Source organism: Antedon bifida, chromosome 7, assembly GCF_963402885.1.
Source record: "Antedon bifida chromosome 7, ecAntBifi1.1, whole genome shotgun sequence".
Taxonomy (NCBI): domain Eukaryota; kingdom Metazoa; phylum Echinodermata; class Crinoidea; order Comatulida; family Antedonidae; genus Antedon; species Antedon bifida.
Window position 1 is genome coordinate 18,250,808 of NC_136232.1, and position 18,527 is coordinate 18,269,334.

Below are 18,527 nucleotides of genomic sequence, written 5' to 3' on the forward strand. Positions count from 1 at the left end.
TTATTATTTAATTTTATTATGACTATTGCTTCTTTCTGCAAATTTCGATCATATTTTCTTTTCTGGGGTGCAGTTTAAGCAACACACTGTTGTACAGTAGTAGATATGAAAATGAATGGAAATTGTGGTTTTACTGACTTATTTATCATATACAATTTAACGTTTTGTTCAATATATTTATAGCAGCAGCTTCATATTTTTCTAACTTTCTTTAATTATTAATTGATAATAATAATTAATTCGTATTAATTGATTATAATTGCCAGAATTTATTAGCTTACCGGAAGTACCTTCGTCGGGGACTTTCTCTGACCTTCCCATTGAACGCACAAAAAAATGCGTCGCGTGTGTTTTACCGGAAAAAATAGGCGGGATAAGATGGTATATATTGCCGTTTGGTAGTCCGATATAGAGTGTCATTTTCGGCGAACTAGAGGTGCCATCGTGAACTTTACGTACGAGAGTACCATTTCCGGCCATCTAGGGTGTCATTTAACAAAATACCTGTGGCGCAAAGACTCAGTATCGACGGCCCTGGACTCGTGGGCAACCCCCTAAAAGTAGTTCTTCGACCGCCCCTGGTGGTGGTATCATGCGAGTTTAGTGTAATGTTATGTATGCCTTTCAACTAGCAATAATTTCAGTTGACTAACAAACGCCAAAAACAATTACGGGTGAATTTGAAAGAAAGGTTTTTAAAAACTACTCGTAACAAAAAACCTGTAGGCTACATAAAATCAAATTATATTTCAAAATTACACATCACAAATTATAAGTCTTGTCTCTTGTAAAAAAATGAAGTTTTTTGGACAAGTAGTGCAATTTCAGTTTTTTTGCTCGCCGGCTTAGAAAATTCTGTCTTCTTTTAATACTAGCCGGTCTGAAAATAATATTAAAAAGTGGTCCAGAATTGGGACCGTGGTCCGGATTGCTTCCCAAATTTAATTGAGTGGTCCTTGATCACATATCTATCTGTATTTTGGTAAAGAAGTACAATTTATTCACGGTATCTAGCAGTATGTACACCGCATCTCCGCTGTGAGACATGCCTAACGGGGGCTGTCCTAGGCTAAATATCTTCTCCGTCAGCTCAGCTCCATCACATTTCCTAATGTTTCGTTGTGACGGAGATAACGGCCAGTGGTGGATATTACTTTTTTGTACATTTTGTATCTTTATTATGTTATTGCACTGTATATCTATGTGACTTTGGTCAATAAACATACTCAGCTGAAATCAAATCTTAAAGACCAGGTGCGGGCAAAAAAATTCTATTGATCATACATTCTAATAATTATCGATCTATAGTTTCCCCTATGTTCCATAATTTTTAGGATTTTTTTTGTTTTACACGAGCTTGTTGAAAATAAGCACTTTCTTATCAGTGGGGGGAATAGTTCAAATTACATAGTAAAATCTTTTTTCCTTTGACACAAATGTTGTAAATGGAGAGGCATTTTAAAAAAACTATGAAAAATAATCGGAGTGGTAAAAAATGTTATCCGATGACTAAATATAGGTAATATAACTTGAGTTTTACGTTTCTTGTATTTTTATTCAAGTTTCTAGTTTTATTTTCATGCTATAAACCATCTTTTATCACCTTATTAGGGATCGTCACCAGACAAGTTATTACATTAGGTTAAACTAAACCTAACTACTGAAAAAAGCAAATTTTGCCAAATTTTGTATTTGACCATTTTAAGGGAAATTCATGTTTTTCGTCTTTATTTCTGTTTTTAAAATTCATGCCCGTACCTGAGCTTTAAAGTCATTTCCGTCACATGATTTTTGAGGTCCGTCATCCGTCACGGTCTAATCCCGTCACATTTTATCCTTAAATCCTAAAATATTTCAGTAATGTACGCAACTATTATGTGGTATATTATTGAAATAAACAATTATATTCTTCTACTATGTCACAGAATGTTGTAAAACATCAGTGACAGTCATAGGCTAAGTATTTTCTGAATTTAATACTTTTTGGAATAGTAGGCCTAGGCCTAATAGTAAATGGTTTTGAACGTATAACATCATACTATATATATGGTTTTTTTTTATTAATCGATACTGTAGCCCTATATATATGGAAATAATTTTATTAACCCGTTATTTTTTTCTATCTTTGTATATTCCATAAATGTGACGGATATACTGTAGGCCTATACAGCCTATTTATAAAAAATACGAAATATGTAGGCCTAATAAAGATTGCGCTAAATAAAGGCTTGCCTTGTAGTTCATTTATCTGAATAATTTTTAAAAATTTAAAAATGCAAGTTTTAAAATCGATTTTTTATAAAACCTGAAATTGTCATTTAAGAATTTAAGAATGACCCAAACAAAAGTCAAATTGTCAGACAATGGGGTTTGGTTAAATGTAACCGTTTATTAAGTATTTTTATAAATGAAAGAATTACTTTGTTTGTGTGAGAGCTATTAAAACTGCAAAGCCTATTTTTTTTTAAATTCTTCACAGAACGTTTACAGCAAACAACCGGCTGGCTAAAGAAACACGGAGGTGATCATATACTGATTTTACAAAAACTATACCTCAATAAAGGTTGTTGATATTCAAATTAATGTTTCTGATTGATTGACCAGATACCCACCAAAAACAAGATGATACTCTGTTTACCAACTTTAATGACATCACTCGAGAGAACGAAGGAGGGACAGTCATAACAGAATTCCCAATATTAATGCGATGAGAAATGTTTACCGAGAAGAACATGTTGAAGTGAAATGTATGCATAAAAGATTTTTTTTTTCAAAATGAAGACTCTCATATCTATATAACATTTTAAAAAATAAATAAAGGAAAATGGACATGCCAGTTTAAAAAAAAAAATGTAAAGGCCATGTGCCGCATAAAACAACTTACTGTAGGCCTATATTGATCAAAGATTCCAAAACTATCGATCTAGGCCTATAAGTTTCCCCTATGTTTCATTTTTTTTTTAAATACTGTAATGTAGAGTAATTTAAAAAGCAATACGAAAAATAAACGGTTTTACACATGTAAATTATTTTCGCGCTACTACTGTACTAGATTTTGCACTCTTTACATTTGCCTCTGTCAAGCCTTGAGTAATAGTAGTTAGTAGTCTAGGTCTGACTTTATATTAAAGCTGAAGTTTATTAATGTTTTACTTATCTTTCTTTATTTGATTAAAAAAAAAATTATATTATCTAATGAAAATTATTTTCGTACTTTAACAGATAGGCATTAATTCAACACCAGTTGAAAATTAAGCTTGTTTTATAGCTGTTATTTTGCGAAAGTCTGACAACCAATTTAAAGAAAGATTCATGGCCCTCTCTCTGCTGCATGCTGCTCTGTGGGTGTTAGCAAAGATCTTATATACTGATTATAAGATCTTTGGTGTTAGTAGTTAATTGTGTGATGGAAGAGGTCAAAGGGCGAAACTATGAAAACAAACACGACGAAAGTTTTACCGCTACTGTACTAAATAAGGCTAGGCCTAGTATATAGTTAGCAGAGACGCTAATAATAAGCCTCATTAGTACATACACAGCCAGTATTAAGTTAGAAGGTAGGCCAAGACGGCTACTTACTTCGTTACGTACTTTTAATTTAGTTAGCTATATAGCCTAGACTAGGCCTAGGCCTTATATAGTCGCTTGTTTGTGGTTGGGCCTTTGTTGGGCATGTCACTGCTGGACTGCCAAGCAAGCCTTGGAAATTGGCCTACTAGTAGAGGCCTAGGCCCTAGTAGGCCTAGCACTAGGGCCTCTAGGCCTAGCCTAGGCCCTACTAGAGCCTAGCCCTAGCCTAGTAGGCTGCCTACTACTAGCTAGGCCTAGATGGCCTACTAGGCCTAGTACTACCTAGAGAGAGGCCTACCTTAGGCTAGGGCCAGGCCTAGCCTACCTCAGTCTAGGCCTAGCTAGGTTAGGCCTAGACTAGGCCTAGTAGTAGTAGGCCGGGACTACTAGTAGTACTAGCTAGGCCCTAGGCTCTAGCCTAGGCCTAGCTAGCCTGGCCCTTAGTTAGGTAGGCCTAGTCTAGCCCAGCCAGGCCTAGTCTAGGCCTAGTCTGAGTAGGCTAGGCCCTATTATATAACTAGCTAGCCTAGTTAGGCCCTACCCTACAGTTATCAGACGATCAGGACCACGGACGATCGGGCACAAGACGATCGGGCCCAGAAAATGTGATCTTCTCATGTGTTAGGAACCATGTTGGTCCCGATCGTCTCATTCGCTGGGTCCGATCGTCTTAGCCAATAAATTGCTGTTTCTTAAACTTTCAGATAGAAAATTTAATAATATGGCTAATGATAAAAAAGTTGAAGATGCTGAGAGTAATGAATCCAATGAAAAGAAAGCAAAAGAGGTGATTGACAGTTTCTGTTCAAAGAAGGAGGAGTCATATGACCAGTTTATGAAATCTTTTACAACATTAAATAAAGGCAAGTTTTTTCCCTCTTTTAACCAATTTTCACCAATTACTGAAATGTTTTAACACTTTGACTGCCACAGGGTTTTTTCAGTTAGAAACTGCAACCGCCAGCGTTTTTAGCAAATTTCGATGTTTTTATTAAAGCTGATTGAAACTATGTATGTGATCTGATTGATATGTAATTTAGACTAAAATAATCATAAAGGTTTTAGCTCCACAATATGAAAATATCGCCCAGTGAGATCAACAAACAAAGTAAACATCGATAGGCCTATAAAAACAAGTTATTACTATCTAAAAATGTATTACATTTTATAAATCTTATGTCAAAGTTTTGCCAAAATCCACATAGTAAAGACACCAGGCCTAGTCAACCAGGCCTAAAGGGGATTGTCCCCCTCACTTTTCAACAGCAAAATTATTGCTGAAATGAAATAGCCATGTTCATTGGCTGTAAAGTCATCTTTTGGCTTGCTGTATTTATAACACTCGTGAGTCGTAGAGTCCCAGAAAACCTGGCAGCAAGCGTTTTTTTATGGTGTGGTGCTATTGATTTTCCCATAATTATCATGTTTTACTTTATGGTTTCTCATTATTAAAGTTAATTTTTTTCAGTAGTTTGTATATTTCCTTAAGGGCAACTCAAGACAGCGTCATACAAGGCACTGCATTTCTGTAGTAATTCTGAATGTTCCTAAGTACTTGAAAACTCTGCCTTTGTTTAACAATATAATTAAATTTTTGACAGAGGATGTACTAAGTCAATTGATGAAAGATGTAGGGAATGAGATGATGAACGAACCAATCCAAAATAAAGATAAGGTTACAAAGAAAACAATAACATTTAAAGACAAAAAACCATTGGAAATAGATGATGATATTGAAGCAGAGGTAAATACTTTTGTTTGTTTGTACTGTATTGAAGTTAAACTTCACTATTACACTACATGATCCAGATTTTTATTTCAATTTTTTCTGCTTCAACACAATTTGAAGCCACATATTTTATAATTTTTCTATCTATATTTAAAAATAAAATCCTTCAAAACTTTTACCGAATTTTATCTATTTAATGCAATTTACTGAATGAAATTCAACATTTGTCTGGTTTTAATGTTGTTTTTGGTCATAGGCAAGTTTACCATGTTTAGCGTGTAAAGTGCATTTGTATATTTTTATTTAACCCTTGATTTTTTAGGTTCTGTTAGAGGTGACACCTGTTGGAAGCATGTCAGCCAATAAAAGACCAACCAGAAAAAAACCTGTGCAGGTACAAAAGTAGTAGTGATTTCTATATTATATAATGATCATTCTTATCTTTAATTTCCAGGGCCTGGATTCTGTTCTTACTCTACCTAAGATTAAATGTTTTTTTTTAAGGCCATAAAACAGTGCCAATACTTAATTTGTCTTAATACTATTCCTCTACCTGCCAACTTTTTTTAACTGCTGCTGATGCATTACTAATATAGCTGTTAGACTGCCCTCTATTGGTTGGTTTCTTTTTATAACTGTTAATGTGCCCTCTATTGGTTGGTTGGTTTGTATTTTATTTAAATGTTGTTTTGTCAATCTGATTGATGGGATGTTGCCTGTGACTTAAGCATTATGTATGACGTTTCAGATATTATTTTAATGCACATCTACCAATGAAAAAAGTATGTACAGTAGGTATGCTTGGTTTCATATTAGTGTATGAATTATATTATTTTTCAGTTCGGTAATTTTGTTGATGAACTCAATAGTGATGTGGAAGATGATGGAATTGATGGGTTAGAAGAAATTAAGTATGTAGCATCATTTAGTCAGCCTGATAAACCAACAGAAATGGACCTAACAGATTCTAAAGATAGTGCAGGTAGTATTTATTTAATCTATTTGGCATGCTGGCTCATGAGTCGCTAAAGCAGGAAACCCACTGTCATCTGAAGAATGTGCGGCTCCATATGGAGTTATATATGTCGATAACCTTATTTTCATAAGTTAGAATAAAATAAATGACATAAAAAGTGGAAGAAATCATACAATTTGTGCAGATTAAGAAAACAAATATTAGTTGTACATATTTAGTAATTTTTAAAAATCAAATTATCTTAGTACCATTACATCAAGGAGATGAGAAGCTAATACCAGGTGAAGCAGATGAAGTTGATACTAGTCTCCATCCAGTCACAAATGCAACACAGTTAGACTTATCCTCCAGACTCCAGTCATCATTAAACCAAACTAATACAGATTTTGAGGTAAAGTCAGATAGGCCTACTGTACTACATTTAAAGTTAGGGCAGTAGACATGAGTTTGAGCCCCGTTCCGTTCATCATTATTCATGATTTAAGGTTCATTCTGATAAACAGAGCAAAGTTTATTATGTCATTTTGAAAATTTCCAATAATAAAAAATGGTTGTATTTGAAGAGAATGCACGTGATAGGCCTTTTTTCTTTGATTTGTCTAGATTCATAAAAAAGAAATAAGCATCCTTGTCAGCTCCTTTTTTAGTTTTAGTTATTTGAATCTAGACTACTACAGCAGAAATTTCTTCAAGCCTGAGAGTCCTTGGTTTTTATTTCATTTTTTCTATATTAAATTAATTAATAATTTGGTTTATTTAATATTCCTATTCAAAATCATACTATTGAGGTCAGTGACCACTAATGATCTATTAAATAAGTAGTTCTATAACTATAAAGAATCCATTAGCCTAGTTCATTGGCAATGTTTGTGGTTTGTTTTTATCTGTACCTGTTGCTACTAAATCCTGCCACATTTAACTTGATGACAAATGACATGTGGCCTACCCATATGGGTCAGAACAGGAAAGCGTAAAGGTCAACAGGAAATGGCTCGTGCAAATGTATTAAATGGGATTTTTTATCCAAAATCTTATCAAAGAAATCTTGATACATACACTCAGTTTATAAAGTATTTTATGTTTTTTGTGACTTTTATAAGCTCTCTGGGAGGGACACAAAATAATGTTAATTATTCTTTTTTTTTTACAAACATGCAGACATTAATTCCCATCATCAGCTTGCTCATTAGGTACATTTATTTAAGTTCAGTGATGCATTTTCGTTTAACTATTCCAAGCACTCACAAACGTGATTAATTAGTAGCTTTTTAACAGTACAGTATTCACAGGGCTTGCAGGAGGTGAATGTTATTATTTCACATAGAGTAGAACCCCTTCCTTAGGACACCCTATTCAGTTTTACTGTACACAGTCTTTGTTGGGTTCTTTTATAATGAAACATTTTTGGGTTCCAAAGGTGTCCCTTTAATAGAGGTTCTACTGAAATAGGACACTTTGTTCTACTTTATTTGTAACTGCAACTGTTTTAAATCATAATTTGTACAACTGTTTGAACTCTGTCTTTGTTTGGCATGTCTCCGGTTTGTCTGAGCATCAGCAGGCTTCCTGCGAACATTGCATCCTCAATGTCTTTCAGTTAAATTATGATGTCTTCTTCAAATCTTCTCCGGATGATCTGTGAGATCTCAATGTGCCACTGAATGTTCAAATGAATCATTTAAAATAATGTTGTTTGGCTCGGGGAGAGAGAGATAGAAGTGCAATAACATTTACCTTAACCAACTCTCACCCTCCAAAATATTAATAATTATCAAGTTGCTAGTTATCATTTTCATCCCACTGCAGAGTGAAGGCCTCTCTCAAATTGACCCATCCAAAATATTAGTTAAAAAAGTATGTTTTAACCCTGTTTTGGCATTTATTTTCCAGAGATTTTATTTCAATGGGTAGAATTGATTAGAGGAAATAGATCATAAACATAAGATCAAAAATAAATGAAACGGTGTAAATAAAAAATGGAATCTCCAGGATAGGCTTCTAAAGTTGATTTATATTATATTAAAGGGCAGCTCCGGGTTTAATATTTCTATTATAAAATGATAAACGAACGAATGAGCGTAATTTTATTGCAAAGGTATATTAACCCAGAGCTATCCTTTAAGCGTCTTAATACCTTAACATGGTTTTTAATAAAACAAATCTTATTACATTCATGGGAAACGCCCAGCGTTTGGTCATTGTCTTTTCTTTTATAAACATATTTTTAGCATGAAAACACATTACTATATATTTTCTTCATAAATACAGGTATTATTATACATATATTTTACTTAAGTTATTTTATGGTAAAAGTATATGTTATGTTATATTTAACATGTGTATATTGTAATTATAATAATATGATACTAATAGTAATTTAAACTAAATAGAAGTAAGGATTTTTTTTATGTTTTCCAGGTGGCTTCAGATGATGTTATACCTTTTACGCTAGATGAAGAGTTTGATTACAACAATGTTGTACTGACACCAAAATGGACTGGTACAGATCAACCACCTGGTTTTGTGAACGGCACATGAAAACAATTTTACTTGAAGCAATGTAAATATATAGATAGTGAATGGTGTACATATTTTATTTATTTTCATCATTTATTTATTTAGGTTCATCAGAAAAATGAATTCAGATTGAAACAATAAAATAAATTGATTGAGAGTATTGATAGTTGAAAGGATAAATCTATGGATGAAGGCAGAATACCAAATATTTTGGAACTTTACTGTGAATTCGTCAGACGACAAAAAAAAGACGAATTTTAAATTTAAAAAGAATAGGCATATATAACTTTATGAATAAATTTAATTATGAGATTATAAGATTGTACACTATAGAGTATTTTACTATCATTCTCACGTAAATTTCTAACTAATGCAAGATCACATTCTTTGACCTAAATCGAGTAGGATTTATTTTTACTGTAAAGTATGATAATGTTTGTATGAATAAATAAAGTGTAATTCACAAAATGATGGTGTTGATTTGGAAATTTCAGGTTATATACTTTTTTTCTGTAAACTGTGACTGAGGTGTGAAAGACTTTCAACATCCAAACTCTGACCTCTACACTAGGTCAGGTCAAACTTCTGAATCTGAGAAAAAAAAATCATAACATACTTCATGATCTGAGAATGTCATTGCATTCCATCGAACAAGCCACGTTCTTGATATGAGAAATGCATTACACTCCATCACACAAGTACAAAATATTGCACTCCCCACAACACGATAGATTCTTATGATTGTCAGCTTGTTCCCCACTTGGACGTAAGCACAACACCGTCAGTAATTTACAAATCACGACGTGATGGATCAGGCAGGACGTAAACGAAACGCAAGCTAGTTGACAGTTTGAATAATCTATTGCATGTGATTGGTCAAATGGCATTACACTTAGGCCTACGTCATTCTGCGTTGCAACCGAGCGTAACAGTTGATTAAATATTTTACACATAAATTAGGAGGTACAGTAAGAATCCAAATGACAAAATGAAATCTGCAGTCAATTTGTTTTATATTGATTCACTTTAATAATTGCAAAAGGTGTTTATAATTGCTTAAATATAATACAAGTAGAAGATTATTTGTCTTACAGTAAATCATTCTTTTTTTTTATAATCCATAGTTGGTGCAGGGAGTTGTAAATAATTAAAATCTAATTAACAACTTCCGTTGTGTATAGTATAATAATAATATTTAATTCCATCGTTTTCACTAAATCATAATTGAGTCACTTTATATTAATTTCTCCATATCATCGATTTTTAGATGACATGACGGATCCGTCCAACTATACCTAACTTTCGTTATTCAAATAATTACCACATATTTTTCTGTATTGCTTGTATCATAACTTAGTTCTCCGTGCTTGTATCTTTGGTCTGTTCTCCATCAAATACCTAATCTTTGTTTCATTTTTTTTCCTTTCATGTTCATTACAATGTTATTTAATGCTGTTCTTTTTCTTTGTCCACCGTTGTCACGTTGAATATACCAAGTGTCAGGCTTTTTAAATTGAAAACATACACGTTCCAGTTATCGTTATTTCCTAATTCCACTCATTAAAAATATTTCTGATTTGCATAGTGGTGGTAACCATCAGTTCCAATTCTCCATGGTCATTTCGTCACACGTTGTGATCCTCGCATATGATATTGGAACCGAGAATGAAGAACTTGTCACCGACACAAAAGGGTTTGTCGCATTGGGAACATTTAAAACACTCCAGGTGATAATGTCTCCCTTCTGCCACTGTCATCACTAACTCGTAGGCAGGTATCGTGATTTTACAAGCAGAACAAAAACCATTTGGTGCAAATAACCTGAAAAAAGTATAGCAACCATTGTTAAGATGTCAGTCTACGATATGTTACTAAAACCACCTTGCTAAATCAAGTTAAATTGTAGATTATGGAGAAAGAAATTACAAAATAAAAACAAAACTAAATGTTTGTCCCCCATTCGGTTGGATAGGCCTGCATTCTTTGTTTTTCGAATTGTATTGTGCAGAAGCAGGCTATATCATATCCCAGAAGTTTCCTCCAGTATTTTCTCCCATAAATGTACTTAAAACAATAGAATTGCTATTATTGTGGTTAGATAAACAATTTTCAGATTGGAAAATTCTTAATTTATTATTAGCCTGCATTTTATTTATCATAATAGGGATTCGTACCGGAACACTTGCACATTATTACCGCATCAAAACGTTGAGATAAAATAAACTTTCATTTGATTTTCAATTAAAGTTGCTCACCTTAAATAGTCCCGTTTGCAGAATTTCCTTCCTAATTTAAAATACACATAGCAATCAACCTCCCCTAGTCTACAATGGCATAGATCACATGATAAACAGTCTTCGTGCCAGTATTTATCAAGGGCCTTCAAAAGATAGCGATCTCTAATATGTTCATTACATCCATAACATTGCAGGTTTGATGGGTGTGTGTTTAATACTTCATCTACCGTTTCACTGAAATAAAGAAACAACATTAACTAGAATTTAATTCGTCACTTTGACGAATTATAGGTGATCATTTTTATCATTTTACTGAAATTAATATTTTTTAAACATGCACGTACGTTAACATACGATCGGAAAATGTTGATGTATGCCATCCTATTATATGCTTATAGTGCTGAGTTGTGCCTCTATGCCATATACAATATGTACAGTATATACTGTACAGTATATCTATATACAGTGTAGCATAGGTGAAATTACGGGACACACATGTTCCAATTTTTTGGCATGATGACGTTATCAAACTAAACTTTAAGATGACAATTTCGAAAGATAATTAATTGAGCAAAAAAATATAAGATTTGGAAAAAAATTTGGCACGTAGAAGCGCTGTGCGCGCTCTTTGAATTGTGTATAACTTTGACGAAAAATATGAAAAAACTACTTTTTCACTTCAACTGGCCATATGTTAACGTCACAACATCCGATAGGCTTAATTTTTATATGAATTCATATCTACATTTCATCAGCTTTCATAATAAATTATAATCATCAAGGTAACCTTCAATTCTGAAGAGCTGTAAGATATTCAAATTTACTGCGAAGGTGAAATTACACGGCCTACGTTATTTAAGTTTTCACGCGTGATGACGTCATTAAAATGAAGATAGTGTCAACTCATGATAAAGATAATTAATTAAGCAAGCACATACTGAAAGTTGTGCGAAATTCGAGCACACATAACCAAGATGCGCTCTGTTGAATGTGATAATCTACACAAAAAGATAACAAATCCTAATTTTTAAATTCAAGTGGCCATTTGATGACGTCAAAACATTTTGTACGTAAAATGTGTACATGAATTCATATCTACAACTCAATGGCTTCCAGAATAAGTTAAAAAAATCGGGGGTCATCTTGCATTCTGAAGAATTATTTTCATTTTAAAAAAGACCTATTTTTCACCATTTTCAGAACTTTTGTAAAATAAATGTGCGCATTTTGTCATTTTTAACGTGCTCGTATAGCGTTATTTTAAGTCGGAACTGACTCAAATTTGGTGAATGTACTAAGGATGGTGAGTAGAATGAGATTTTTAAAAAAATTCATATTTTTTACGCTTTTTAAGTATCGCGCGCGCAAAAACGCATTTTTGCGCAGTAATTTTTTGAAACACGCAAATGGCCTAATTCATGCTCTAAATTGATCAAAACTTAATTTTGAGCGTTTTAAATTTTTAACGCGCGATATCACGCGCATGAACCTACGTGCGCGTGCGTTTTTATTTGCTAATATTTTTACCCTTGATCTGAAGTTTACGTGTAGTGAATTTCATTAATATGTGATAATGAATTATGGAGATATGATTGATAATGTGATTTCGCAAAATGGCGTATAAATGTCGTCACGGATGAGTGATCACGCTGGAAAGCTTATTAGGATTAAGTTGTATTATTTGAAAGATATTCTGAAATTTTTGTAATCATTGACATTAAACTTTTTGAGATAATTGTTACACAAAATAGTGTACAGAAACAATAAAAAGAAAAAAAAAAATAAAAAAAAAAATAATAATAAAGATTTTATACAATAACAATAGGTGATCATTTTATTCTAAATGATCACCTAATAAATATATACTAAAAAAGAAAAATATTGACAATCACAATATGATCCGCTTAGTGTGAATCTCCTAATATACCTAATAAATAATGAGTGTTGGGGGTAAACCACATCTTTTCCACACTGAAGGATTTCCCGTTGCGTTAAATGTAGTCTATCGTATTGATATGGGGTATGGCCACTGATTGTTATACATCATTTTGCTAAGTTTGTAGGTATACACATTTCGTCAATGTCAAATCCACATAGGCCTATCATGGAATAATTTTTGAAGTAATAATTAAATCATCAAGGCGCTTCACATTAGTATTAAAAAAAGATCATTTTTTTACATTTTTAAGCTTCGTAGTAGAGTATTGGATGTTTTGTTTGATGCTGACTTTAAAATTTCATCAGCCATTTTTCTGTCTCAATAACTTCCAAATTGTTGTCACGCACTTTAGAGTTACATAAATGATAGTACAATCATTTTTAAACATTGTTTGATGCAGTAGACATTTTTATTGACATTTGTTTCCAATTCGTAAACTTGATCCCATATTGACAAACTGAGTAGAAATATTATTGATTATTTTTCGTTTCTTCCATTTATGAAAGAATTGCATTTATTAAGCTTAAGATCAGAGGCCTACTCGAATAATTATCCAATTCCGTTAAGCGGTTTCATTAATAATAATAATAAATGAAAACTTGTATAGCGCCGGTGTCCTCTACCCATGTGGAGCTCATTAATCTATAATATTCTGAACATTATCCTTTTTGCCCTGTAAACTTTGTTTTATCATTCATTTATATATCATCCTACATCTTCGAATGTTATATTATTATTATTGCAAAACATCACATCGTAGCGGTATGAAGATAGGGCCTACAGAATTATGTATCTAAAAATGAATATTCAATTCATGTTTTCACTTGACTATAGGCCTAATGCATTTGACTATTTTGCATGAGGTGGTTGAAACTAGAAATGTTAAAGGTAGATTTTGAGTACAAATTCCTCATGCATAGGCCAGCTTTAGTTTAGTTAAAGAGAAAGAAATTGAGAGATTTTATTTACAGTGAATGACTCGACAAGTGTTTCCTTCCTGGTGTACATTGCACGAACTCCAAACTCGTTTTATATAAATGGGCGGAAACGATAGATAAACAAAAGTCATTTGCTTGAGTAGCCGATATGAAATTAGACGACAGATTCAATCATTTGCTTCAGTTCTTGTATAATATCAAAACAGTTTCCTTTTAACTCAGGAAATTACTTGATAATCACGTACTGGACAATTAGTGTAATGTTACGTTTTAATCAAAACTAATTTTTAAAGGTAATTGACGTTATGAAGCCTGTCAATTCTGTGATTTTGCCTCCCTGTTTCTAACAATTTGCCAGACTCAAGCTCGATGCTAGCTTTCTTCCTATAGGTCTACTGCAGTGTTATATCGGGGAAGGGATTGTAATCTCTCTGTTTCTAACAATTTGCCAGGCTCAAGCTCGATGCTAACTTTCTTCCAATAGGTCTACTGCAGTGTTATATCAGGGAAGGGATTGTAATCTCACTCTTCCCTATGCTCCCTGGATATATACATCAGGCCTATAAAAGTATATTAATATATCTTCTATGATATTCAAATAATTGAATCGGCGGAATATTTCCATAAGTTGGAAAGGTGGATCAATGACTTGAATAAGCCATGGAGGATTTCCACAAATGACTTTATTGTTTATTTTACAACACAGTGTTCTAAACTTAATTTACATACTCTAGAGGAAAAAATAATTCCATCTTGCTCGGGTTTGGATTTGATCGATCGCGCATTTCATCAGCCTACCGCAAACTTCTCAAAATGTTGAACTTCAATCGTTTAAATGGAAGAAAATATTGCACGTGCAGCTATATGCACTGTACTAATCAAATGGAACATTATGACGCTTGTGTGTCACAATCAAATATACCTTCCCATGTTTGGGTATTGCTAAATCCCGCAAACCTCTTAAAAACATAGCATACCACATTGAAGTTATTAGATCGTGTAGTGTACGACTCACTTGGTATTTCAGTTAACAACAAATTTAATTTTGTTTTTATTAACTACTTATTTTTAAAAATTTAAAATAATTAATAATTCCCGAAAACCTCCATCAATTGAACCAACATAAAAGTGATTGAATTCTGTAGTGGAGGCCACACACTTGATATATCAGTTTAAAAAAAATTGTAACGACTTATTTCTGGGGTAAAACATCAATTTTTGGTGAAAAATAATTGTGCTTTACCCCAAAAATATGTAGTTAACAAACATTTTTAAATTGACATACCAAGTAATGAGTTCTACACTACATGATTCAATCACTTTTATTTGGTTTTCATTTTCTATGTTTTGAAAGGTTGCAGGGTTATCAATTATTTTAAACCGAAAAATTATGTTTTTCCTAAAAAATAAGCAGTTTAGGCCTATAATAAGAATAAACAACATTTTTTTTTAAATTGACCTAAAGTGAGTTGTAGGCCTATCACTAGGGCCTACATGATTAAATGACTTTTATGTTGGTTCAATTAGGTTTGCTATGATTTTTTTTACGTTTGAGGGGTTTACAATACCATCCCGTACTCTATACTCAAACATTCGTTATTAGGCCTATAGTTATTATAATAACATTATCCATTTACACGGTGCTAAATGAATGGAAATTCACTGCGCCAGTTTTGTCGTAAACAATTTTATCTTCGACACTCATGATTTAATCACCCATGACCTTTGTGAGAATTATTCTTTAGGCCCAATGACTTGAATAATAGAGTAATGTTTTACGTTCTTTGTTTAAACTGAGCGCGTGGCTTTGACGTCATTCATTCCAATGTTGTACACATTAAAATGAATTATGAGTTTTACCGGTACCGGGGTATAGTTTGGTAAAATACAACAACAATGACAACTATTGCGATTATTTTTGGAGTTATTGCAGCTCAGTATAGATAATTGTTAAAGCAGAGTAATATGGGCTATAGCTTGAATATTCATTTTTAAAACGTTACTATGAATAAATAATTTTTAATTCGGACAAATAAAACTTTATAGCTATGCGCACAAAAGCGACTCTACCCCAATACAATTAAGGGCTGATAGTTTACCCCATTTGATGAGTTACTGTATACTTGGCAACATTTGTTATCGCTGTATCACAAATTTTACAAAATTGCACCCAGAGGACTTCCAATCAAGGTACAGGTATGTGTTTCCAAGCAATCATTCATACATCACTCTCTTCTTCCCGTCTGAAATGTTGAAGTTGTCAAATCACATCTGTTGTTGGTCGACCATACTGTGTTCGGTACATTCACATAAGCCACGCGCGAGAGAAATTTATGACCAACAGAAATTGTCACTAGCAAGTTAAACACGTGCCAGCTTACAAAAATTAATTTATACTCATAAAAATACAAAATGCCCTCCCGTGCCCTTTTTTTCAGATAACCTAACATATGGATAGATCGTTAGGGTATAATCGGCAATAATAATGAAACAGGAAAACGGTTCAAACAGCAAACTTAATGGGGAAAACACTATGTAGGTCTTATGAATACCTGGAATTATACAATATGAGTTTGTGGTTTTTACTCCGAGATATGAACAGGAAAACAGTGAAGTATAAACGGAAACGATTCAGGTGGAATGGGCTTGATTTATAGCGGAAAATAGGAATAGCTGTTCGCTTGTTCTATCAAAAACCAACATTAACAATTAATCTATATGCAGATTTCAAGAAAAACACTACACAACCTAATTGTATGGCCAATTTAGGAACTTTCATGCCGAATATATTATGCTGAGTAAATATAATTTTAATTAAGTTGGGCAAAATCAAGGTTTATTTGTAATTATTAATTATTTAAAATTAAAAGTGCATATAGAATGATCTTCAGCAGGAAGTTGAAGAATTATCCAAGTATTTTAATTCCAAATCAAATTATAAAATGTCAAATCCTTTACAATTTTAATCTCAATTTTACAAGAAAGCAGTTTCATTGTCCATTAAGGATATCTATGTTAACAATATTGTATATATTATCCCTAGTTTTTTACTCAGCAATAGCTGGCCTAACCATTCGACATTGTATTTTGTTTAGACTTAGTTCATGGAGTTGCAACAGTTATATTTAGGGCCTACGTTAAAGTGTTGTGTATGTTATTTTAACTGATTGTTTAACTATATGTAAAACAGTTGCTATCACATTCAAAATACATGATTTTGTTTTTATCCTGAAACTATGGCATATGCAGTATACAAATAAGGTATAGCGTCTTACCCATTTTGATCAACATTACGTCGATTTTCAATCTGTATAATCTCCTTCATTTTCTTACCGATGTAAAGAAACTTAATTCCAACTTCAAGTACGTTTATAAATTCTTGTAGTGTTAGCGTAGGCCGTAAATAAAGTTACAAATATGATGAAAATCGAGTTAGGCCTACCCACATGGCGTATAACAATTGCCGGTAGCCTATTCAAGTCATCACGAGGAACATTTTACGGCATCTTATTGTTAGCAGCAAAATTTTATAGAAAAAAACATCCACTTTAAAACCTTGTTACTTTGTTGAAAGACAAGTCAGGATGTAGAATTTCCACAAGCTTCTGATCAAATTCAAATCCGGTGTTTTGGTATTTAGCTTAGATTGGTCACGTCCATTGTCAAGCAGGCGACTTCAAACTATAAAAATCACTCATATTCACAAAATGAGTAATAAGCGATATCACCGAATGAACGATAAAAACACACTTTTTTTGTCTTGAATTTGTTTCAAACAGCTTATTAACCCCGAAAGATTACGAACTATCAACACTTTTGAATTACGGCAATGATTTTTTCATTACTCTTAATTATTTTGTCTTAGAAATAATAGAGAGGATGTTAGTTCCTATGAGGTTATCATCTAATCACTGAATGATTTATGTACACGAACAGAGTAAATAGTTGGACGTTGATTGGTTGGTTATGTTGGACGGATACATTATTTTGTGAGTAAAATAGTTGGGCAAACTTTGAAACAATAAACCACAATTAACTTTTCTAGTTGGAACTGGGTAGTATTCAAAACCTGGGTTGAACTATTCATTATGAAGAAACTGTCTTTGTTTCACTGCAATGACGTAATTGATAAACATTGAAATAACCGGGTACCCGCGTGAAATCTGTGCACAGCTGTTCTTTTAACTCATAAACATTCCCTTTTAATATCTATATTCCGCATATATCAAGTTAAATTATTTTCAGTCGGCTGTGTCACCCTATTCGAAAATTTAAAAGATTTATTTAAGATTATTAGTTTGTTTAATTTTTCTTTAAAATAAAGAGAAAAAAGTGACTTTGGCCTGACATTTTTAAGTTGCTGACGTGTAAACTGCTCTTACTTAATTAAATTAATTTAAAAACATTAAGCCTATGTTTTACGATACGAATACAAATTAATTAGTTCATCATAAAACAAATTCATTTTGAGTGGCAAGGATTTGGATTTGAATTGTTATTATTCTATTTCACTTCACTGAAATCTAATGTTGTTGATTTGCAATCTGATTTTATGTGGGTATTTTCATGGGTTTTTTCCAATTGATTTATTTGAACTTCATGTACACAAAGATGCACCCAG

General features: G+C 32.8%; 2 protein-coding genes across 3 annotated transcripts in view; one reads left to right on the forward strand and one right to left on the reverse strand.

Annotated features, from left to right (window-relative positions):
* Positions 1-3,421: 3,421 nt before the first annotated feature.
* LOC144848642 (intraflagellar transport-associated protein-like) overlaps positions 3,422-18,527 on the forward strand; it is a 111,146-nt gene continuing 96,040 nt past the window's right edge. The window contains exons 1-7 of one of the 2 annotated variants that reach the window (XR_013613892.1): positions 3,422-3,557; positions 4,275-4,433; positions 5,172-5,314; positions 5,622-5,693; positions 6,140-6,281; positions 6,521-6,666; positions 8,694-9,247. Coding sequence is in view for 1 of the 2 variants with exons in the window: in XM_078705466.1 (XP_078561592.1) it covers positions 4,292-4,433; positions 5,172-5,314; positions 5,622-5,693; positions 6,140-6,281; positions 6,521-6,666; positions 8,694-8,813 (765 nt within the window). In the remaining variant the exon portion in view is untranslated. Of the gene's footprint in view, positions 3,558-4,274; positions 4,434-5,171; positions 5,315-5,621; positions 5,694-6,139; positions 6,282-6,520; positions 6,667-8,693; positions 9,267-18,527 lie in introns of those variants that run through there. The other variant, XM_078705466.1, reaches the window with a different exon arrangement.
* LOC144848649 (rhombotin-2-like) lies at positions 9,827-17,770 on the reverse strand. The gene is made up of 3 exons (XM_078705485.1): positions 17,182-17,770; positions 11,048-11,263; positions 9,827-10,613 (listed from the first exon to the last, which is right to left on the reverse strand). Exons 1-3 carry the CDS (start codon positions 17,229-17,231, stop codon positions 10,418-10,420), a joined length of 462 nt encoding a protein of 153 aa, XP_078561611.1. The 5' UTR covers positions 17,232-17,770; the 3' UTR covers positions 9,827-10,417.